Here is a 23,809-nt window from a genome sequence, read left to right on the forward strand (position 1 = left end):
TGCCGCTTGCCGCGCCTAGATTCCGCACGCACTCACCATGCTTCCTGCGAGACATTAGACTGTCCTGGCGAGACCGTACAAGAGTGAGTCAGGAACGGCACTTTATCGGATGTAGAACTGCAGGTTTTCCGACCGAAGTAACGCCTCACAAACAGTTCATGATTGGCGCACTGGTTAAAATGAACCTTGCCGTCTCCACAGTGCAAGGCGCGCAACGTCGAGGCTTTGATATGATCAGCTGCTGAAATTCTCCGTCCCCAAGGGTCGTGGTTTTAAGCGAAATCCTTCTGTCTCTTATTCATTGCATTTTTCTGGAGCTTCTCGGCCTCAACCACGTTTTACCCCAGCAAGCAGCATGTCCGCGAAAGAGCTTAGGATCCGCCCAGCAGGTTGGGAGAGCGCTCCTGCAGAGGAGGACTTCGCTCTCTCCGATATGGACCACACCATGCCGAAGATCTATGTGCAGATAGTGGAGGTGTTCCAGCTCGCGCCACATGTTGAAAAGGCCAAGGTCGTGGATAGCATGGCCAAGGGTCTCGAAGTCACATTGAGCCAGTTCCCAATTCTCGCCGGCGGCTTGAAGATGGACGCGGACAATGGACGGCTGTGGGTGACGAAGAAAAAGGACAGCGAAGTCAGTCTGTTTGTGCAGAACCTGGAGGAAACGTTTCCTTCGTTTGAAGAGCTGGATAGGACCGATTTCCCAGCCGCGACGTTCAAGGGACACAGGTTGTTGCCCAAGGCGGTGACAGAGAAACAACTGTTCTCGCCGCTTGGGGACAATCAGGAAGACGATCTCCTCATTTCTACGTTTCAGATAAATTTCATCAAAGGCGGTCTCGTCCTCGGTGTTGCTATCCATCACAACTGTTCCGACGGCCCGGGATGCGACGGCTTCCTTACCACTTGGGCGCAGAACTCTGCAGCGGTGGCCAATGGAACTTCCTTCCAGGTAGTCCCCAAGGAAACGATGGACCGATCGCGTCTCAGTGCAAAGAAGCCAGATGCTGCGCGGTGGAAGGAACTCGACCACAAGTTCCCCGTACTTAAGGATGGCGGGGGTCCGCCTCCTCCACCGCCAGCCGACTTCAAGATGCCCGAGTTGGCTATTCGAATGTGGCATTTTCCTAAGAGTAAGACGGAGGAACTCAAGTCTCGAGCCATGACAAAGACAGGAGACAGTTGGATCTCGACTTACGATGCAATCATGTCCATCCTCTGGAAGAGTATCACACGGTCCAAGCTTGAGCTTCTCCACCCTGATCTTGGCAAGGAGGTCATCCTAGTCCATGCACTCAATACACGAAAGGTGTTGGACCCGCCTCTGCCGGAAACGATGATGGGCAATGCGGTTGCGCTTCCCCGCACGGAGCCGATCAAGATATCTGAACTTCTTGCTGAAGACAACCTTCCCAGCATTGCGCAAAGAGTGCGGAACTCGATCAAGACAATCACTCCGCAATACGTCGCTGAGCTTCCCGAGTGGATCGCGGGGCTCAACGATAGGCGGTGGATCAACATCAACATGAGTTCCTTCCTAGGCATGGACCTGGCAGGTACGAGTTGGCAAGGCATGAATGTGTACCAGAAACATGATTTTGGTTTCGGTGTCGCGAGAGCCATTCGCTTTCCCGATCCTCAATTCGAAGGCTATGTTTTCGTGTACCCGAGCAGGGCCGGTGTCAAGGCGAATGCTGTTGACGAAGGTATCGAGGTATGCGTGTGTTTGGAAAAAGGATGCCACGATCGGTTGATGAAGGATGAGGAGTTGCTGCGATACGCACAGCCTCGTGGCAACTAGGTGCGACATGGCCCGGCCTGTGCTGTATGTCACGACTTTCCACAAGATTAGAGTGTGCTTGAACATTTGCACGTTGTCGCGAAAATTCATATCCAGTGTCTCTCCTGCTTACCAATTGCCCTGTTACCCAGCAGCATACTCCCATGACGTCACACAATGCAATGTGGTAGCACCGTCGACCGAGGGTTTCCTGGGTTGAGCGCTTTTCAAGCGCCTTGTCGATTGTCTCGAACAGAATAGGTGAAGCAGCAGCCACCCGGCAAGTGGCGCCGGTTGCACACCGCGGTCGCTCGAACTCACTGTGGGATCCGAGCAAGGTGCACAATTAGTCGGAAGGTCAGGTTGAACGTAACGACCAGAAGAATCAAACTGCGCCACAGTAGGCGCGGTGGTGCTGTCTCGTGGCCAAACCCGGCTGTACGAAAATCGTGCTCCTCACAGTGCTGCGCCCTAAGCTGGAGTGGGCATAGTGTCTGCCCAGGTCAATTGGAGGCAGGACACGATGGCGCCTGCCAGGTCTACGAGCGCGCGCAAAGCAGCAAGCCTGAACAATGATCAAAGACGTTCTTCGTGCCAGCTCTTGCTTCACACTGCTGCCACCCCTCCGTCTTTCACATAGCGCACTTCTGCCAGAGACGCAAGCCAACGACGTCGAGCGACACATGACGCGCGACAGCCGCCACATGATCCGGCTTACCTTACCGTCCGCCAGTGTGCGCTGGCATTCGACAAGCCCTCTTACACAGAACGCTCACATCCCATGGATGCGCGCAACCGGGTGGAAACAACGGTATGACCTATTGCCGGACGGAAACGATTGGGTTGCGCGCCCGCACATATGTCACTGCCCGCAGCATGAGCTGGCAGCTCGTCTACCGGTCAACATCGCAGAGCCGCACTAGATCGTAATTTGCAGTTGCTCAACCAGCCGTCCCCTTCAGTGCGACCTTCATTCGTCCCCCCAAGGCTGCATTTGATGAGGTATGGCTTAGCGAACAAGGCGCAGGCTGTGCATTGCATAAGTCATGCCTGAGGCACATCGAGGCGGCTGGGGACGACTCCATGTGTTTCAGGACATGGCTCCCGCGACGAGCAAAAATCGCGACCAAAACGTGCAAAATGGGACGCGACCAGCCACTTTGACGACAGAATCTCGACCTCAAACCATCGGTGATTTGCAGCGCAGCGCGAAGGCAGCGCGAATGTTGGTTGTGGTTTGGTGCGATCTAAAAGCTGTGCGGATGCATGCAGCTAAGCCAATAGCTTGCATTTGCCGGTTGTCCTTCACCGGTCCTCGCGGGGCAGCGTAAGATGGGCGGGAATGCCACCAGACTAATCGCCATCTGAACTTCTGACAATCAGCCGCTCTGAGACAGATTCTTCTTGCGCGTCCTCCTCGAGTAGTGTTGGACGTCCCCCATTCTGGTCAGACCCTTCGCGCGTGCCGTTCCCTGTTGCGCATCGCTGTTCTGCGCGGGTACGAGCCGTTGTCTTCCCGTCTTCACCATCTCCAGTCCGTGGCTCGAGCGCTGGGTCATCATCCCACAACAGGATTCTCATAGCCGTCTGATGCGCAAGGTCTAGGAAGACCCTAACTTCTGTCTGGCCCCGGCCGCCACTTGCGCATCATGTCGACATACTCACAGCACTACCAGACCTACCAGGACCAGCCGCTTTTCATCGATCCGCATGCATTTGTCTATGGTCAATATGACAGCCGGCGCTCGAAAACACCAACAGATTCCCTGATCAACCATACTGGACTCTCGCCTGGCCCGCTTGCGACCCCACCGCCTGTGAGCCGCGGTCTGCCGCAACAACCGGAACTGCCCCAAGACCAGCCACCCGAGTATATGCAATGGGAGATTGACAGCTCTTCGACCTCTCCCACGTCTGTAAGGACACCAGAAGGCTCATCATTTGAGGGAGACATGATCGATTACACGCCTAACTACCACCATAACGGCAATACCATGTCATCCCACGGCTCACACCACTCCATACCCGGGGTGGATTCTGGCATGTTGTTCAGCGATCAAGGTTTGTCATCTTGACATAGCTCAGCCATATCCGCTGACACCCGCATAGCAGTCCAGGCGGCGTTTAACGCTACAATGGCTGAGACGCAGCGGTATCAACAGCAGTATACTATGCAGACCCAACCATCACACCACGTAGCACCGGCACATCCTCAAACCAACATGTACAATCAGAACTATACTACCCAGCCACCTCGCCATGACCCTTGGAATGGACAAGCACCTTCGCGGTCCTCAATGGTCCCTCGATCCGGCCATGTCGTTTTCGACCCTGCGAGCGATCCTATCAATTACTCGGACTATCTGGTGGATGTGGACTCGTGGGCAGCGCAATATACAGACCCTTCCTCCCTGATCTCACCTAGCGAACCCACGACATCATTCCAAGGTGAACTATACTTCACCCAAGGCCAAAATCTTCCTCATCGCCCGTTCGACCATGTGCCAAGAACACAACTTTCGACTCATCAGTCCATAGAGATGCAGTTCACGCGCGCATCACCACCACCCGATCAGCAAAACTTTGTCAACTACAACGCATCATCTAGTCTCTTCACGGATACTTACATCACCAGCAACCAATTTCCCGCCCCACCATCGACAGCCTCATCGACGGGCTACCACCCAAGGTCTCCGTATCAGCCAGAAGTTAGCCCTTCCGCACCCAGTCCGGGGAGCTCTGATGGCGTATACTCATCTTATCAACATTCAGACTCTGAGATGATCTTCGACCAGTATCAGACACAGCAATACACCCATCTGCAACAACTGCCGCAGCTACAGCAACCACACCAACCTTCTATCAAGATGGACTATTCCACAGTCAGCGCTGTACCTGAAATGAGTTTCGATGCATCTCCTGAGCCAGAGTCATCGCAGAGTGCAGCACAGAAAGCACTGGCAGCAAAGTCTGGTGGCAGAGCGTTGGGCACTCATCTCGAGCCGACTGTTGCCAAAGCAGCGCATGATATGCGTAAGATTGTGGCATGCTGGCATTGTGTTTTGCAGAGGGACAAGTGTGGGCCGGGCGATATCTGCGAGCGTTGCTTCAAGCGATCTCAGCGACCGAATGCTGATTGCGGCCTTGGATGTAATCGGCTGAAGCTCATCGATTTGTCGCCATACTTCCTTCCTTCTCTGGTTACGCAAATGCATGAGGACGCAAACCTCACGCATTTCGTGACTCAGTACATCCAACAATGGGGAAGTGTCGAATTAACCGTCATGATGACATGCGGCCAAGACAATATGCCTCGGATGCCAGTGAAGGTGTACGAGTTCATCCCCCGTGGCGACGCGTTGCTAGTGCAAATCCAGTACAAGACGGATCCTGTCACACACACGAGAGTCGCTATCCAGAAGCAAAGCCCAGCACTAGGCATGGTGCACATCAACCACAACGAAGAGAAGAAGTACGACAGGTATATCACCGAGATTGTCGACCATCACCTCGACGCCTTTGGCGAGCTTTGCTGGATGGAAGATGACAATGACTTCCAACAGAAGCTCTTCAAGCTGATGACGCGCGTGAAGCCAAAGTCGGACGACGAGGCAAAGCTACTCCGTGAAATCTTCCGCCTTATCGTGGTCACGTTCATCATGTCACACACACTCACCATCGCCGAGGAAACGAAAGCCGCAACACTGTCACGCATGCACTCGTACAGCGGTCACAACTCTTACGTCGAGAACTACACATCGCCGCGCATGACCAACCGACAGCTCAAATACTTCTTCTCTCGTCTGCAACGCTCAATTCAGACTACTGTTCTGAACAAGCTTCAGCAGATCTTCAAATCTTCCAAGGGCTGCGATAAGTGGCTTGCCGCTTTTGTCGCGGTGCTAGGTATGTGCATGGCGCTTGAAGACCAGCAAAAGACCATTCACCTAGTCATGTCTACCAAGGCTACTACAGAGCGCTTAGACCTGAGAGACGCGCAGAGCCAGGCAGATATCGCGTGTCGTGAGATTGATCAGCGGATGCACTTCGTGCAGCAGATATTCCGATGGAAGTACAACCGCAAGCATAACCCCATGCGCGACGCAGATCACGACTGGGAAAAGGAGGTGGGCTTCGGAGATGCGAGCAGTGTTAACTTCGTGAGACAAGTTGCGCAGTTGGTCAAGGAGAACAGTAAGTCGATACCATCGCATTACTTGGATGTTGCGAGAGAGGCCTTGCTAATGACAATCCAGTCGATTTCCTGCAACAACGGCAGCAGGTCAGCATCTCAGCCGACAACCAGACGAAATATACGTCACGTCTTGTGGGACAGTTCTTGCTTTCCTTCTGGCTTCCTAGCGTGTAGAGCGCTTTGGCTGATCAAAGCTTGAAACACCATCACAAGTCCGCCACCAAGCAACGCCCTCGTCTGCAGCATTCGCATGAGCGTGTCGCTCCGACGCTCTATTCACGACATAATGTATAACGATCGTTTCCCTCGTTCTCTATTCCAGCGTTAGGGTCTTTGCATTTAGGCCACGCTGACCATCTATTTCACGCAACAAAAAATACGTTGAAGGGTCAGTTGTTCAGTAACAATCTCGATCTACGACTTCATGATCTTCATTCACATTCTTGGCTTTGCGAAACATTAGCCACTTATTTTTATACCCTTTGGTTTCGTCACGGATGTCTTATTCCATTCTTGTTTGGAGATGCGATGGCTTCATCCCTCTAAAGTAGAACGATGCGTTATTTAGTCTAATGGGATTCCTCGCTTGTATCAATCTTGTTGACGATCAGCGTGCGTGATGTGAGGGGCATGGATGTGAGTTTTCCGTAAGCACCACACGGCAAGGCGAGGCAAGGCGAGGCAAAGTCTAGAGGGAACACCCTCGTTGAGCATACCCCATTCCGTGATCACGGACAAGGTTAACCCATATGTCCCTGTGCCGACTCCCGACCGGGTGAGAGTCAATTAAGGTTTGCGCATCATCCGCAGCTGATTTCCCCACTAAGCATCTTAGTACTTTGGACGACGACCCGCGACGGATGTGGCGCAAATGCGATCGCCGATTGAGTTCTGCCTACGTTTCTAGGCCTATACTAAGATAACGCATTCTGGTACTTGTGTGTAGTCACGAGCTCAAAAGCTTTTAGTCTATCAAGCCTCAACTCCCGCGATTGGGACTAATGATAAGGTTTCGTGTGTACCGAGGGCCTGGAATGTGGGTACAGAGATGAGGGTGTGAGCAAGGCGAGTGTGGCGGACTAAAGGATTTTGTTCAATGCAGGGCAATGAGTTCAGACTAGGGCTGCCTGAGTGAGGAGGTATTCGGACCGAAGCGTGATTTTGATTATGATATGGTGTGTAGAAGAGGGGTATTGAGTGGGTGAACGCAATAGTTGGAAAGGTCGATGTGATTATCAAGAAGGAAAAATGATCATGTGGATGTAAAGTATGTATAAATGTATTGAGACGAATGATACACAAAAGCGCAGCTCCAGTAAACAAGAAGATTACTACCGATTGAGTAGTCAAGTGCGCTCCGTGTCGTGTAAAACCAAAGAAAAGGATGCTAAATGACAGGTGGTATACCGAGAACGCCAATGCAACCATGCCCAAGCCTCCCAACCAGCATTACTTCCATGACGAGAAAGAAAAGGCAAGTGGTAATACGAACCCTTCCGTTATGCATGTAACAGCTCACTAGAAGCTTGACTGCAATCGTCCGGAACGTCGTCGTCGTCATCACTACTCTTCAGATCTCCTTTCTCAAGCTCGATGCTCATCCAGCGCCAGTCAGAGATTGAGAAACTCTTCTTGTTACTATTGCGGCTAGTCAGCTCTCTTCCTGCCGCAAAGTAACAAGAGGGAGAAAGCAGTGGTGGATTACCTACTACCTGGCCTTTGAGACGTTGGCCTTCGGACTGCTGGACGCATTCGGGAAGAGGAGCGCAAGGCCCTCTTCCCAGCCCCTCTCAGTGACAATGTCGATAACGGCGCGGCCGGATTCGTCGAGTAGTTGAAGGTCGACGGTGCCACCCATGTCGATCAGAAGCTTGAGGATCTCAGCATCGCCGTTCTCGACGGCTTGCAGAATAGCATTCCAGCCGCGGTGCATCTTGTTGATGTCCGCGCCGCGTGTGAGCAACATCTGGATGATCTCTGTGTCGCCTGAGTAGCGGCGGAGGGCTTTGACAATGGGCAAGTGCTCGCCAGGGGCGTTGGGGTCGGCATTCGCGACGTCGAGAAGGTAGCGAACAATGACCTTGCGTTCTTCGCGAATGGCCGTTGTGAGTGGAGAGAAGACACCGCAGTTCTTGTCTTCGACGCTAACGCCTGCTGCGAGGAGAAGCTTGATGCTTTCGAGTTGATTGGCTACAACAGCCATCTCGACGACACCACGGAAGGCACGTGGGTTGGGGGTTGCGGCAAGGAGTTTCTTGAGAATGGTGGGGCGCTTGACAGCCATGCATAGAGGCCAATCCTTGCCACGGATGGCTGGGTCTGCGCCGCGAGAGAGAAGGATATCGACAAGCTCGCCGTGATCGTCGTTGATGGCGGTGGTAAGCGGTGTGCATCCGTCCGGTGTGCGGTCGTTGGGGTTGACACCCTGATCGAGCAGGTAAATCATCGCGTCCTTGTCGTTAAACTTGACAGCCGTTTCGATAATACCCTTGGGCTTGTTAAGGTCTGCGCCAGCGGCAACCAGTTGCGGGAGGAAATGCGTGCGCTTGTGTGTGATACACTTGAAGGCCGGGTACTCCGCAGCGTTGAAGTTGGGGTCTGCGCCATGCTCTAGCAGATAAGTGACGATCTCCGGGCTGTTGTCACGAATAGCTGAGCAGAGTGGTGTGTAGACTCCGTCTTTCCGCAGGTTGGGTGATACACCAGCTTCCATGAGGATCTTGATGGAATCCAGCTTCTTAAGACTAGAAGCCAATTCCATGACACCTGGTGTCTTCTTGGTGTCAGCACCGCGAGAAAGCAGCAGCTGAAGAGCTTTTGGCTTGTAGGTGGATGGCCAGAGCGGGTGCTTAGGGCCCGGAAGGTTGGGATTCGCTCCGTGGTCGAGCAGCACAGTCATGAGATCTACACGGTTCGCCTGGATAGCCTGGAAGAGGGCCGTTGTACCTTCTCCATTCTTTGCGTTGGCATCGCCATCCGCGCTCAGGAGCATTTCAACACACTTGGGCGAAGTGGTCTTGTTCATGGCTGATACTAGTGCCGTAGAACCATTTTCCATAATGAAGCCAGCATCGCCGCCATTGGCGAGGTACAATTGAACGAGATCAATAGAGTTCTGAGACGCAGCCAGCGCTAGAGGTGATTCGGAATCGGGGCCGGCGGACAGGTTAGGATCAGCGCCATGCTTTAGCAGTGTCTTCGCACATTCGAGACATTGGGCACGAGTGGCGGCGAACAAGGGAGTGACACCTTCGCGGTCGAAACCGTTCGCATCCGCACCGTATCGTAGAAGTAGCGTGATGCTCTCCACGTCTTGATTTTGGGCAGCGACGCGAAGCATTGCTGACTCCATGTGAGGTTCTGCTTTAGCACCGCCGTCAAGGAGCTGCTCGAGCATCCGGTGCCTCCTCTGTTCGACAGCGTTGAAGAGTGCTGCCTTGCCACCAACATTCTTGGAGCCCCCACTTTGGCGTGGCGCCCAGTGCGGCGATGTGATGGCAGAATCCACTTTGGATGAAGAGTGATGATCGTCCATGTAGCGCTCGCTGACATTGAGACTGTGCAACTTCTCTTCCATGGTGGGCGACCGGGTAGAGGAGTGAGATGCGACATCCTCGTACACCGGATCCTCGTGATACCGAACATTCTGATGGTACATTGTGTCCCTGGTTGATTCACTGGAACGAGCGCTGGCTGGTGCGCGCCAGTTCTTGTGAAGATCAACGATTCCTGGCGAGAGGCCAGTGTCCTCGTGCCTGAAATTTGAACTGTGACTGTCATACGAGTGTCCTTCCTCATGGCGAAGTTCGTTCAGTGACGGTCTGTCCATACGGTGTGACGGATGTGAAGGTGGTAAGAGGGGGTGGTCTCCATGATTGCTCGGAGCTTTTGTAGGTGGTGTCGGTGGAAGATCGGATGTCGGCGCTGGGTGTAGAGGTGGAAGGCTGGAAGCTTTGCTTGGGTTCAGTCGCTCCAAGGCGGCAATCAGTCCGGCATATCCAATGCCCATGGAAGCATCGGCTCGCGCGTCGCCTAGTGTCCACCTGAACATAGCAGAGCTGACTTTGAGGGAGTCACGACTTCGTGACAGTGTGTGGCGCATTTTCTCGACATCTGTGTCGGCGAACATCATTCGGAACTTCATGCCAAAGCCGCCTTTGTGGTTCTCCTTGTCGACAACTGTAGCAAGTAATGCTGTTAGCAACGGTCCGCAACAACCATGCAAGCGAGGGTAATAGAAGCAGACAATCCAAGATTTGGGGAAACGTACACTTGTTGACCATTTGGGCCAAAACAGAGAACTCTTCGTTGACTTGGCGGACCCTTCTGTCAAGTTCTTGAGATACCTCGACGGGAAATCCACTTCGTGTTTTTGAAGCTTCCGTGACTCCGGCCTCAATGGACCATAACACCTGACAAAGTTCGATGAACTCTCTGGCAAGTGGCTCAAAGCCATGAATAGGTGTCTTTGCTGTGCTCAGGTATTCGAGCATGCGGATTGCGATGGTGTTTCCCTGTGCGTTGACCCGCTTGCACAGATCAACCGATGTCTCTTTTGCTGGAGCCATGACAAAGATGGTAAAAATGAACGAATGCTGGGGGAATCAAAGAGACCAACGAGCGGGTCAACGAGGCTTCTTTACAGTGCACTCGAGAGCCCTGACTAGAGACTATCTGTGGCCCGCTCCAAATACCGTGGTAAGCCAGGCCGTCCGTCTGCTCTAGCCCGCATGAGCATCGAGTCAAGGAGGCGCGACCAGGCGAATCGCGTCGCGTCATAGCTCTAAGGTTGTAATGGGCGCTCGAAAGGCCCGGAATAAGGTTTAGGCTCTCGCCTTCGCCGGGCTTAGTGCCAAGAGCTGTATGGCAGCGCCCCAGGTTGTTCTAGGGATATCCTAGATGACACCTGCCATTCCACGTGAAAGTGTGCGTGCATAGGGGGAAAACATACGGTCGGTGCTGTGGGCCGAAACCTATCTCCGGGAAACTGTTGTACGCTACACAGTTTAGCAAGACATAGCACCGATGAATATCATTTTGATTGCCGGCAGCTTCCTTTTAGCTGATCATTGTGACTGCAGCGTGCAGATTGTGCCTGCTGGCACAGCTGCATGCCACACTACTGCTAGCCGAGCATCGTGCGGGTTGATCTTTCTCGGGTATCTAGTCCATACTTGGATAGCTGCCTCGTGCTGCTTGCATGCATGTATGATCTAAGCGTTGGCTATGCGAGGAGCGGTATCTCCCCCAACTGACTCCAAAATTGGTATGCGTGTGAACGTCTCGACAGCCCAGATAGTGCACGAAACAGAATCTGCCCAAACCACGCGGATGCTAGATGCAAAGTCATCTCGTATCAGCCGCCAGTGTTCAGCCCAAAGAACGAGCCGTGCATGGGTACGTTCGGCGTTGCATGAACAAGGCGCCGAACGTAACGGGAAAAGCAAAAGAGCATTCGCCTACCAGCCACATATTCGTAATTGCCATCTGGGGTCCATCGGTCATGTCTTTCCGGGCTATCTAGCTCCACCTGCGATAACCCTGCGCGCAGTGTACGTACGCAGACTACCTTTAGGCCGCACGGCCCGAGACACATCATTTGAGTGGATGGTACGCCGTTCCGCTAGAGGTGAAGTTCGGGGCATCCAAAGCTCGTTGCCCCATGAAGAGAGGCGTCTCGCTGCGCCAGGGATTGCCAGAAGGGTCGCCGAAGCTTCGTTGAAACCTCGTCTACCCCTGGCTTCGGAATCGTATTGCTAGCTGTGCCGCACAGGATCGATCTAAGGCTGGTGCCACCAACAGCCGCAGCGAGACCTGATCTCTTCGGACATGCCTCCGCCATCCTCGAAAATTCCGTCTGGACAAATGACAAGTGACAAAATTGAACAATACAGGAGTGGGGCTAACTCCCTCCATCCACAAGGGTAGCGGAAAGTCTAGCCAACTATTGAGCGCGTGGGAGCCGTAAAGATGTCTTTCGTGGACGTCCGCTATGATTGGTCCCCGACTAAGTTTCGCAATGATGCAAGATACAAAAGGGCAAAGACTGGCTCACTAGTACCAGATTTTCAGCCAAGCACGTTGCGAGCTCTTGCCGAGGATGATGACTTCCGGCAGCTTGCTGATCAAGAGGCTCCTAGCGAGCCGCGTCTGTACCCAGTCCAAGGTCTCTCGACGTTTCAGGCCGTTTTGAAATGAGGCGTTGACAGTGGCTCGGAATATGAGCGTTGCGATGATCTTCATGGAATTGCAAACCTTGGGCGTCTGCAGTCATGCAAATCCTCCGCAATTACTCATCTCAGGCTCAGATCCTAGGTACGCCTAACACGACGCTAGCACGTGCCGCGACCGCGCTATTGGTAGAACGCCCAGTACCTGCGAGGGGAGGATTCTGGGCCGTTCTTGCGCACTTCGCCGTTTTTGCTAGTGACCTTGGACTTTGTCGAGTGTACAATGTTCTCGCCGATGTGCGGTCTAGTACTCTTTCCATGAGACGCCAACTTGGGCGAAATGCATTCGCGAAGGATTTTGTCTCTGTCAGAACACGTTCTTTTGTAGAAGGACAAGCGTAGCATGGGGCGGCACGGCTATGCAAGATCGGAGATGAAGTTCTGAGGAAGGGTTGAGCATGACGACTAGAGGTGAGTCAGTTGGCATCGGAAGCACGGAGTCCTCCCACTTGGCGAGTATGTCGTAAGGTAGCGACCGCGTCGGTACCACAAACAGAATGGCTAAGGCTGCTATTCTGCAGTGCGTGCAATCGGTTCCTGGTAGTCGGGTGTAGCTCTTGCAGCATCCTCGTGATACATAGTCCACAACTTCCACACGTATTCCTTCAGCCCGCAGGAGGAAGCAAAAGAGTACTCCTTTGACTCAAAACGCGGTCCGGGCTGGTGCTTGAGCTTGTATTCTGGTATACGGCATGATTGCGATAGCTTTGATGTAGCCCGCGAGAGAAGATTGTGCATTGCAAAACCCAATACCAGATTCCTTGAGCTGACGAAGGGTGGGCCTAAGTCCGCTCAATCAGGGTATGCATGTTTGGATTCCTGGAACTGCTCGATGCTAGTACTTGGATTGAACGGCTGACCAGTGCGCTGAGTACGATCGATCTGATGCGCGATGTGCTCAATGTGAACATCCCTTCACGATGCGTCAGGATGATAGGCGAGGATATATGTGGCGCCCTGTGGGATCGAATGAGCCAGGATCTGGTACGCATCTCATCTCTCCACACTGCGCACTGCTTACCGAGATCGATCAGAGGTGGCGTATTCGATATCTCAGGCAATGCATTGGGGACCTAGTGTATTTTCCGAGAGTTCAGCCTAATTGTGGCGTCGTTGGTAAAAACAGGCGTGGCTCAGGTGGTAGGAGCTGTACCCAGGTTCAACGAGATCACGTGATACTGGAGTCCGAGCCGAATGCCAAGCAGGCGCGCCTTTCTTCGAGCGCGCCAACACCCGCGACCACACCCTGCAAAGGCTTCCAATATGAGCGGACATCAGCTTCCAGTCGCGCCGGCTAGTGACGCGATGCCTACGGATCTCTCCACCTTCAATATCGCCGATCTCATCAAGACGCCGCATAACGCGCGTTTGTACAACGAAGTGCAAAACCTCAAGAAGCTCATCAATGAGCTTGTAGACTACCAGCTCGCCCACCCGAAGAATACGAAGCCAGGTTCGCGCGAGGATATTGACAAGGAGAAGAAAGCCACACAAGACATAGAGAAGCGGGAGAAGTACATCCGCGCGCAACTGTCGATTGTCAAGACCTTGTACCGGCAGAGCGTGCTGAAAGTGCGCGAGGAAAAGTCGAAGACCTCCGATGACAGGGCGGTGAACGATGCGCTCATTCTGGGTCTCCACAACCTCAAGTATGAGGAGCAGTCGCTACGATCCGAGATCTCTGCTGCTGAAAACTACGAGTGCGTCTTCGCGTGGAAAACTGCGTCCATCGCTAACTATTGTGTAGCCACAAATACATGAAGCTACCACTCATCCCCCGCGAGCAGTTCCTCGAGCAGTTCCCCGAGCACCAAGATTCGAATGAACACGACCTTATGACGGCGCGCATCGAGCACGAACACCAAGTCCGTCTCAAGCTCGAGGAAGCGCGGCAGGAGAAGCTGAAGCAGAAGCAAAAACTCATTGCGGAGGTTAAGAAGGGCAAGGACGATCTCACCAAGCTGGACACCATGGTCGAGAAGTTCATCGAGGCTGCAGAACCGATCAAGAAAGTGCTGGCTACGGAGTAAATACTTGCTACTGGATTTTCTTCTTGGACTTGATGCGATGCAGCACTGGAACTATGCTTATACTTGCACTTAGGGATGTCAACATCGTTGAGAAGGACGGGTTTGAAGCAAAGGCTCAAACATGGCAGCCTGCGCCCATCCAGACTGGACTTGCAATGCCGTCTACGAGCGGAAATGCGGCGCCAAAGACTGCTCCCTTGTAGTCTACTACCACGCAAGCTCGCAAAGACGGACATGGCAGACCGGGATACACTACCTGGTTAGTTTGCTAAGGGTGCGCTCAGTTCGACTTGAGGGTCATGCACGTCCTGTCCTGAGGAAGCAACGCAGTCGCTGCAACATCGCAGCTACAGTAGCGTGTGTTGGGAAAGGTCAGGGGAGCCAAAGTAGTTGATGCAGGAACAATGGGAGCTCGTAATAGTTTGACTAGTAACAGACACGGTACCATTAGCCGGTGCTGATTAGGTGGTCAATTTTGGCGCAAAGCCGAGCCTCTACATTCTCTCCTCGCAACTTGTCATATGTGTGCGCGAAGCAGACTCGTGTCTGGGGTAGGATTGAATGGTGGGACTGATGCCTGGTTGTGGGGACCCTGGTCTCCACCTGTCTTGGCGCGTCGGCGATTACGGATATCCGCCCACGCCCGTCTTCGCCCAGTCCCTCATTACACCACAACTTGTTCCCCGCACACGCGCCCACTCTGCCGCCATGGTTGTTGCTCTAGAGGGCAGTGCTGAGCTCCTCTGCGCATATCCGGTGCCTGCGAGCGGCCTCTCGAGATGCCGTGGGCCGCCATCACTGCCGGCGCAAGATGCCTCGGACTGCATACGTACTATGCAAGACTGGTTCAAAGCGCCTGCGCATACAGAGCAAGAGCCGTCGCCCAAGCGACGTAAAACTGGTGATGGCAGGGCTATCTCCGTGCCTTGGCGGGCGGACGCAGACGCAAAAGATAGTATCGTCTTGGCCAGAGTATCTATTGACTTGGTTAGTGGGCTGGCCAACATCTGTGATGCTGGACTGACCCGTATGCAGAACATGCCTCTTCCTTCGCCAGACTTCATGGACACGACGGACGCCTCAGCCACACCGCAAGATTCCATACCTCTAGAACTCGAATCGTGCCACAGGGATCGGGCAAAAGAGACCCTGCAAATTAGACTCCGAAACGTGGTCGATAGAACGGGACTTGACCTGGCCGCCACAACCTCTTCCGCCTTCGCAGACTCGATCCTGCCCCACCTTCGGACCGTCACTACATTTGCTACTACGCGTCGAGGCAAGAACACCAAACCCGCGTCTCGAGCAGCTTTCTGTCGCTGTCAGCTGTACGCGCCCGGTGAGGGACGCAGTATACACAAATTGGTTGTCGAGATACGGTGGACCTTGGGCATGTCAGTGGTTGAGGACCTAGCCGTCACACACCATTATATGGCCGCGGATCTGAGTCTTCTCCGCGTCTACATGACTGACGAGTTTACAAGAGGCGACAAGAAATGGACTTTGTCTGATTTCTACACTTCGGTTCATGTGCCAGCAGCAGACATGGATGTCTCCCCACGCATCAAACAGAGTTTGCTCGAGACCAAGCTTCTACCTTTCCAAGAGAGGACCGTTGATTGGCTCTTGCGTCGAGAAGGCGTTGCATTCTCATCCTCTGGGCTGCTCGAGCCATTCGTCAACAGTTCGCCACCAGCATCGTTCAGGCAGACTCAAGACGCCCTGGGAACACCGTGCTATGTCAGCTATCTCCGAGGCTCTATTGTTACAAATATAGATGCAGCCAAGGACGACGCTCTGCGGTCACTGCGCGGCGGCATACTCGCCGAAGAGATGGGCTTAGGTAAAACAGTCGAGCTAATCGCACTCATATCCCATCACAAGCGAGACATCCCCAAAGGAAACGTCTACGACGTATACACTGAAGCTGAAGTTAAGCCCTCAGGTGCTACGTTGATCATCACTCCACCTTCGATCCTAGAACAGTGGATGAGCGAATTGCGCACTCACGCCCCTGATCTCAAAGTTTGCCATTACAAGGGTCTCCCACCTCCGACTGCACCAAAGAGTGTCCATGCACCATCTACCATTGAGCATCTCCTGCAATACGACGTAGTGCTAACGACGTATCATGTGCTCTCGAAAGAGATTCATCACGCTGTACCTCCCCCGGAGCGCAGCTCTCGACGCCCCAAACGCCACGAGCGTCGCACTAGCCCTCTCGTCGGCATCTCCTGGTGGAGAGTCTGCCTAGACGAAGCGCAAATGGTGGAGCGTGGGGTCAGTCAGGCCGCCCAGGTAGCGCGGATCATTCCGCGGTGTAACGCCTGGGCAGTTTCCGGCACTCCTCTTCGCAAGGACGTCCAGGATCTACGTGGTCTTTTGATCTTCCTCAGATGTGACACATTTGTAAACCACGAGGCAATCTGGAATCGCCTCGACAAAGCGTCGTTCAAGAGCATTTTCAGCGAGATTGCCCTACGGCATACCAAGGACAGAGTTCGCGATGACCTTCAGATACCGCCTCAGAAACGCGTTGTCATTACAGTTCCTTTCACAACTATCGAGGAACAGAACTACAGCGAAATGATGCGTCAAATGTGTGATGCATGTTGGCTCACACCTGAAGGGCAGCCCTTGGAAGAAGGTCGCGACGAGACCCATCCCCAGGTTGTCGAGCGCATGCGGGAATGGCTGGTCAGGCTGCGCCAGACGTGTCTCCATGCGAACGTGGGTCGAAAGAATCAAAGAGCCTTGGGTGGAAAGAAGGCGGCTTTGCGCACCGTACACGAAGTTCTGGAGGTCATGATTGAGCAGAACGACACCAAATGGAAGTCAGAGGCTCGCGAAATGATTCTATGTCTGATCAAGATGGGTCACATTCATGCTTATTCCGAAGATCCAGTACACGCACTTGAGTACTACTACAAAGCCCGAGAAGAAGCAGAGACATATATCAAGATATGCAGAGGCGAGCTACGCGCGGAGCAGCAGAAGCTGGGCCGCGCATCTACAGCTGACCTTCGTGAGGCTGATGAAGAGCAAGATGTAGCTGCAGATAAGATGGGCCGTATCCCGATTCTGCGTAAATCGCTACGGTCATTTCTGGAGCTTCAGCATGCCGCTCAGTTCTTCAGCGCCACTTCGTTCCATCAGAGAAAAGAATTGCGAATGTACAACACGGACCCAGGATCGGATAGGTGGCGCGAGTGGGACGAGTCTGAGACATCTTACTACGAGGCGGCCAGGGCCATTCGCCATGAGCTGCTGGAGGGATCGAAGAGTAAAGCGCAGCAGCAAATGGCCAAAGTCAATACCAAAACGCCTCTCCAATTGCCTACGATCGCTGACCTCCCAGGTCTTGGGGGTATTGAAGCGCGAAAGATTCTTGACACGATGGACAACATCAGTGATTATTTGAATGAGCAAGCTCAGCAGATACACGCTTGGCGCACAAGAGTTATTGACATTCTTCTTACGCGCTTGGTTGATGACGAAGACGACAAAGAGTTGACAGGAGAAGAATACGATGACTCTCTCAAGGCCCAGGATGAGCTATACGTTTACATCATGGCTCTTCGAACACTTGTCGCAGACCGCAACGCTGCTGTAAACGGTCTACAGGACACTCTTGTCGAACACGAGCTTAGGGCTGCCGAAAAGCAAGCCCTGAGGAAAGACAACGACGAAGGCGATCGCGGTCACGCACCTCAACTTGTGCTTGAAGTTGTCAGGAGACGACGCGAACTGCAAGCGAAACTCCGGGCTGGATCTTTGAGGGGCGTTATCTCTAGTATTCGCTCCTTGATGACTACTCTGCAATGGAAAGCGAACAGTGGTGATGTCCGCGCTTCTTCCGAGCTCGAAATCCTTCAGACGCACATCACTAAGGTTCAGGCTATAGTCACAGAACAGGCAAAGGTTATCACTGAACTTGAGAAAGAGCAGGAACTGTATCGAGGCACCATGAACCAACGTCTAGAGTACTATCGGCAGTTTCAACATATCTCCGATACCGTCGCAAAGTACAAGGAGACGCTAGACAGCAGATTCGACCAGCGCGAGTTCGATAGAACCGACGACTTGCGAGAGAAACGCGAGAACAACGCCAATGGCTTCAAAACAAAGTGCACATATCTGAAGCATCTCCGGAGTGAAAATCTGAAGGAGACGACAGCCGAATGTATCATTTGTAGGGAAGACATTGAGATCGGAGTCTTGACGGCTTGCGGTCACAAGTACTGCAAAGAGTGCATCAATCAATGGTGGCAGGCACATCGGACCTGCCCAACCTGTAAGCAGAAGTTGGGCTCGTCTGACTTCAAGGATATCGTCTTCAAACCGACCGAAATCAGAGCGAAAGAAGAGATAGACGCAGCTGCCAGTCGGACGCATGCTTCTACGCCAGGCTCTTCGTCCACCACGTCCACCACGTCCATCTACTCTGACCTGTCTGACTCAACTATGAAAGAGATCAAGATGATCGACCTGGAAGGCTCATACGGCACCAAGGTAGATATGATCGCGCGTCATTTGATCTGGATCCGCAACAACGACCCTGGTGCGAAGTCCATCATCTTCTCCCAGTTTGGCGACTTCCTCGAAGTGCTCTACGAAGCGCTGAAAAAGTGGAAGATTGGTGCCAGCAGTATCACTGACAAGAACGGCATCCGGGAGTTCAAGCTAGATCCCAGTGTCGAGTGTTTGCTCCTGGATGCAAAAACCGATTCTTCAGGCCTAAGTCTTGTAAACGCTACCTACGTCTTCCTCTGCGAACCGCTCATCAATCCCGCAATCGAACTCCAAGCCATCAACCGCGTCCACCGAATCGGGCAAGAACGACCCACGACGGTTTTTATGTACCTTATCAGCAACACAGTCGAAGAAGCCATCTACGATATCTCTGTTGCCCGCCGCCTCGAGCATATCAGCAACAACACATTGTCGAAAACACCGATGCAGTCTAATCCCACTACTCCCGCTATCAAAGAACAGACACTGGACGCTGCGAACTCGGCTGAACTCCAAGCTGCGCCTGTCAAACAGCTCCTGCGCAAGAAGGGCGAAGGAGAGATTGTCAAGGAAGACGACTTGTGGCACTGTCTTTTTGGCAAGCAGCGGAAAGCGGCGAAACCTATGGTGGAGAGGGAGGTGGGCCGTGAACTAAGGGCGCAGGCAGCAGAGGCGAGGATCATGGGATCGCCAGATGCAGGTCCCCGTGGCGCGTCATTGACTGGACATTCGGGCACGTTGGGACAGGGTGCGGTTCAAACTTTACCAATCCTTGTAAACAATACGCCAACTTTTGATCTTCCCGCAGCTGCCCGATCGAGGCAAGAACGTTTGGCGCCATTGGCCCCCGATTATGTAGCACATCCCTTGAGGTAATCATGTCAGTGTTGCGATAGCGTGGTACTGGGTAGCTGTATTCATATACTCGAGGCGTACTTGATGAGATCTACACGAATGAAATACAAAGATGTATATATATTGGAAGGATGACAAAATGCACCTAGGCGTGCATGGGTCTTATACTCGCCGAATGATATGATGCTAACACAGCTCGTACATCATAACGTTTGACAGTGATGGACGAACATTGGACTAGACATTCCACATCGAAGCATGGCTGAAGATTGCAATGGTGGTTTTCATATTTGATCAGTAAGAGGAATAGCTCGTAGAGAGCGACTAAAGGCCTGCCTATGTGGTATCATGCTAAAAAGAGACACAAACGCCGGAACCAAATGCAAACGCAGATGCAGTGAGGATGCCAGCCCAGGATAAAGAAGGTCCGAAACGCCAGCGCTAACAAGAAAAGGGGAGTGGATCAAAGAGGGGAAGAATATATGTACGAAGAGAAGAGAAAAAGCATCACATGACTGAACCGACCAATCGAAACAAGGTGTTGCAGCGCCTACACTCTAGGCGTCCTCCACTCCCTCACCTCCTGGCGCCCACCTTCATCAAACCCCGCCCGCTCCATGAGCTTCGTGAACGTAGTGTTCGCCGAGTCTGCCGTGAAGCGATTGTCGCGCCGCATACCAGGTGCCTGTGGAGGCGCCAGGAAACTCGGTGCTGGCATCAAGACATCAATGGTCTCCGAACTGCCGCTGCGCGCGACATTCGGACGCTGTTGCCCTTGCTGTGTGTTGAATGTCTGCGTGCTGGTACGGAGGGAACTCGAGCGCCGACTAGCAGAATGAATGCGTTTGGGCTTGGGAGGCGGGGTCTGGTACGGATCTGTGTAGTTCCCTGCGCGCACGGGAGGAGGGTGGAGAGGTGCAGGGTTTGCTGGGAGACCGCCCGTGAAGCCAAAATTCAGTTTGGGGGTGCGGTCCCACATGCTTTTTATCCTGGGGGTAAAGCCGTGGACGGGCGGGTTGGCGTTTGTTTCCTTCATGCCTTGGACGATTCGGTCGGTGGAGTTGGGGCTCGAATGCGCGGAGTGGCTGCCCCGGCGCATGAAGTCGGTCCGGGCGGCGTGCTGGGGGTCGTAGATTGGGTCGCTGATTTGGCGTGCTACATGGCCGAAGTCGCCGGAGTAGCGCTCTTTGGATTGTGACTCGCGCCTTTTCTTGATGATCCAGATCAGGGCGAGGGTGCTGAGGGCGCCGATGACTATGCCGGGGAAGAAGCCAGCTGCGAAGGACCGGCCGTCGAAGCCCTGCTTGGTTTGGACGGGTGCGGTGGCTGAGCAGTCGGAGGTTTGGGAGGCGGACGCCGGGCTGGTGGAGGAGGGTGTTGGGTTTGCGGTTGACGTTGGGGACGGCGATGACGATGGCGAGGTGTCCTTGGCGCACATAGTGCCCTGGCACGTGTAGCCCAACGAACAGCACTTGTCGCCGCATTTGGGCAGGTCAATGCCGTCGGTCTCTGAGAGATGCATCTGGTTGTCGGGATGGAGCGTCGCGTTCAGCTGCGTGGTGTCGCAGGTGGTGGGCTGGATGTAGGCGCAGTCCGAGCCGGACGGACAGCAGATGACTGATTGTATGTCTCCGCCGTTGAGAGACATGCAGGTTGAGTCTTTGGGGCAGCAGAAAGAGGAAGGGAAGTCGGATCCGCACTGTTGGAGGCCTGCGCTCCCTCCACATGTTTCTGCTTGGCGGAGAAAGAGACTGGACGCGTGTGCCGTGGGGATGAGGGATAGGAAAAGGCAGGCGAGGGATATCCTCGAGAGCCTGGGAGAGGGTGTGACTGGAGCCATGGTGGTGGAGATGGAAGTGATGGCGGTATTAGGTTGAAGAGGTCGGGCCTGCGAACCTCAAGTGACTCGGAATGAAACAAAGAAATGAGAGAGCGATACGGAAGCAGAGTAGGAACAACGGAACAGACAAAGACACGGCCTACCTTGGGTATATCTACCTGCACGAGCTAGACTCGAGGAGCCGCGAGTGACGGTCCTCACGGCGAGAAGGGCACGCATGGTCGCCTGTGTTCTGAGAATAGAGGCAGCCGAGGCGCCGAGTGGACAAGAGGCATTGTATGGCGGGCGGAGGGTCTGGCTAGCAGCGTCTGGTGGCAGGTGACCGCCGTGTTTGTGTGGCTCTGCGTGGACAAGCAGGCGAGTGGGTGAAACGAGTGACGCGGGCGCTTGGAGCTCGGCGCGTCGTGATTGGGCGGGGGCTAGCGCGACGATGCAGAGGCCGGAAAAAGATGAGCAGCGAGCAACGGGCGGCCGACTCCAGTTCGCCCGCCGCCCGCAACGACAGCACACATGATGATTACACGCTGTCTGGCCCGCCGGCCGGGAGCCATGCAGTCTGCAGCCGGGGCGTCGAGGGTGTCTTGGAGACGGCCGCCGCCCGCCGCCCGCAGCCTCTACACAGTGCCCCCGCTGGACAACCACGCCCAGCTCGAGCAGAACGGCATCCCGGGCGTGCTCTCGCCCACGGGCTTCCGCGCCGCCTACACCGAGTACCAGGGCCACATCGTCGACGAGCTGAATGCATCCACCGCCGGTACGCCAGCGCCCCGCCGCGTCCAGGGCGCTGCCACAGGCTAACGTCGCTCTGCAGGTACGCCGTGGGAGAACCAGGAGGCCAAGGCCCTCGTCGTCGACTTCGCCCGCGACCCGACCAAGGCCTACGCCTTCAACATCGCCAGCATGGCCTTCAACAACCACTTCTTCTTCCGCGGCCTCAACACCAACCCCGACGTGCACGCCCAGCCGTCCAAAGACCTCCACGCCCACATCAACAAGCACTTCACCTCGCTCGACACCCTGCGCGACACCTTCCTCGCCACCGCCGAGTCCATGTTCGGCCCCGGCTTTGTCTGGCTCGTCCAGACCAACGACAACAGCCTGGGCGGCACTCTGCGCATCCTGCCCACCTACCTGGCCGGGTCGCCTCTGTCGGGCGCCCACTACAGGCGCCAGTCCCACGACCTCAACACACACAACGCCGACTCGTACCAGAACATGAACAAGGTGGGCTCCTTCGGCGTGGCCGCGCAGCAGGACCAGAAGCCCAAGAAGCCGTTGGGCGGCGTCGATGTAGTGCCGCTGCTGTGCGTCAACACGTGGGAGCACGTCTGGCTGCACGACTACGGTGTCCGCGGGAAGAGGGCCTTCCTCGAGCAGTGGTGGGACAGGATTGACTGGGACTTTGTCGGCCAGAACACAACGCTGAAGAGCAAGAGCCCTCGATCTTTCATGGGCGCCTAGAAATTAGGCCTGTACACTGCATGTAGACATATATGTACAAGACATTTTGAAACTACGTCAAGGCATCTCTGCATGCATGGCGCCGGGCGTCGACTCGGGCATCTAACAACGTGCGACCTCGCCCACTTTGCCCGTGAAGAACATGTGTCTGTACTTGCTCACTGACCACCATGATTCAAACGCCCTCGGGCATCGCTGCAGCTGCATGCCATTCCGAACGCTGTCCAGGCCTTGTCTTCTCCCATTGCAGGCTATACGGGATACGGCGCGACATGTACTGGCCTGCAGCTCACCACTGCCAGTGGCCCAAACCGGCTCTGATCACCACCACGTCCTCAAATCTTCACCGGATCGTCTTCTCACACCACCAGATGCCGGCCTCTCAAGGCAGATTCAAAGTACACTTTCGCGATGCGCTTGTCCACTCTTCTCAGCCTGAGCCTCGGAAATCATCAGGTGGCCAACTCGCGCCCGTATAGCCGGCGTCATCCTGTGCCACACCGTTGGCGCGCCTCTAGTCAACTGTTGACGCGCAACACCTGAAGACGTCCGCGCATACTTCGGACTAGGCATGTGGACAGGTATACCGACAGCAAAGGCTGCCAACACGTAGTCGAGTTCCAGTTGAAGGCCAAATCCCTCGAGGCCTCCCACGCGCGGACAACCAAGGACATTTATTGGAAACACTGACGAGAGCGCACTGCCTCCGCCTTGCATGCTTACGATGCACTGATTTTCGCCCAGCCCTGCGGCAACTTCTGCACAAGTTCAACACTTCGCGTGCTCGCCTGCCTTCAGCCGTGCATCTTGGCCAATCACCAGGCCGTGATCTTCGCCGGATTTAGTCGTCGGTCAACCAGCGCCCTGCATTAATTCCTACACTATGACCTCACACGACTCTAGGGT

At 54.3% G+C, this 23,809-nt stretch overlaps 7 protein-coding genes across 7 annotated transcripts; 5 read left to right on the forward strand and 2 right to left on the reverse strand.

Annotated features, from left to right (window-relative positions):
* Positions 1 to 355: 355 nt before the first annotated feature.
* On the forward strand, positions 356 to 1,801 carry J4E78_004290 (uncharacterized protein; the record flags this gene model as incomplete). Its single annotated transcript, XM_049364919.1, has 1 exon — positions 356 to 1,801. The coding sequence occupies one exon, from the start codon at positions 356 to 358 to the stop codon at positions 1,799 to 1,801; it is 1,446 nt and encodes a 481-aa protein (XP_049223997.1).
* Positions 1,802 to 3,370: 1,569 nt separating this feature from the next.
* On the forward strand, positions 3,371 to 6,149 carry J4E78_004291 (uncharacterized protein; the record flags this gene model as incomplete). The annotated part of the gene is made up of 4 exons (XM_049364920.1): positions 3,371 to 3,379; positions 3,448 to 3,841; positions 3,980 to 5,974; positions 6,037 to 6,149. 4 exons carry the CDS (start codon positions 3,371 to 3,373, stop codon positions 6,147 to 6,149), a joined length of 2,511 nt encoding a protein of 836 aa, XP_049223998.1.
* Positions 6,150 to 7,683: 1,534 nt separating this feature from the next.
* Positions 7,684 to 10,543, reverse strand: J4E78_004292 (uncharacterized protein; the record flags this gene model as incomplete). The annotated part of the gene is made up of 2 exons (XM_049364921.1): positions 7,684 to 10,154; positions 10,246 to 10,543. 2 exons carry the CDS (start codon positions 10,541 to 10,543, stop codon positions 7,684 to 7,686), a joined length of 2,769 nt encoding a protein of 922 aa, XP_049223999.1.
* Positions 10,544 to 13,468: 2,925 nt separating this feature from the next.
* On the forward strand, positions 13,469 to 14,235 carry J4E78_004293 (uncharacterized protein; the record flags this gene model as incomplete). The annotated part of the gene is made up of 2 exons (XM_049364922.1): positions 13,469 to 13,905; positions 13,953 to 14,235. 2 exons carry the CDS (start codon positions 13,469 to 13,471, stop codon positions 14,233 to 14,235), a joined length of 720 nt encoding a protein of 239 aa, XP_049224000.1.
* A 779-nt stretch (positions 14,236 to 15,014) lies between these two features.
* J4E78_004294 (uncharacterized protein) lies at positions 15,015 to 19,623 on the forward strand (the record flags this gene model as incomplete). Its single annotated transcript, XM_049364923.1, has 2 exons — positions 15,015 to 15,019; positions 15,147 to 19,623. 2 exons carry the CDS (start codon positions 15,015 to 15,017, stop codon positions 19,621 to 19,623), a joined length of 4,482 nt encoding a protein of 1,493 aa, XP_049224001.1.
* A 529-nt stretch (positions 19,624 to 20,152) lies between these two features.
* J4E78_004295 (uncharacterized protein) lies at positions 20,153 to 21,250 on the reverse strand (the record flags this gene model as incomplete). Its single annotated transcript, XM_049364924.1, has 1 exon — positions 20,153 to 21,250. The coding sequence occupies one exon, from the start codon at positions 21,248 to 21,250 to the stop codon at positions 20,153 to 20,155; it is 1,098 nt and encodes a 365-aa protein (XP_049224002.1).
* A 741-nt stretch (positions 21,251 to 21,991) lies between these two features.
* J4E78_004296 (uncharacterized protein) lies at positions 21,992 to 22,903 on the forward strand (the record flags this gene model as incomplete). The annotated part of the gene is made up of 3 exons (XM_049364925.1): positions 21,992 to 21,996; positions 22,054 to 22,196; positions 22,254 to 22,903. 3 exons carry the CDS (start codon positions 21,992 to 21,994, stop codon positions 22,901 to 22,903), a joined length of 798 nt encoding a protein of 265 aa, XP_049224003.1.
* Positions 22,904 to 23,809: the final 906 nt, after the last annotated feature.

The sequence above is a fragment of the Alternaria triticimaculans genome (genome assembly GCF_023758025.1).
Source record: "Alternaria triticimaculans strain BMP 0046 chromosome Unknown scaffold_4, whole genome shotgun sequence".
In the NCBI taxonomy this organism is placed as follows: Eukaryota; Fungi; Ascomycota; class Dothideomycetes; order Pleosporales; family Pleosporaceae; genus Alternaria; species Alternaria triticimaculans.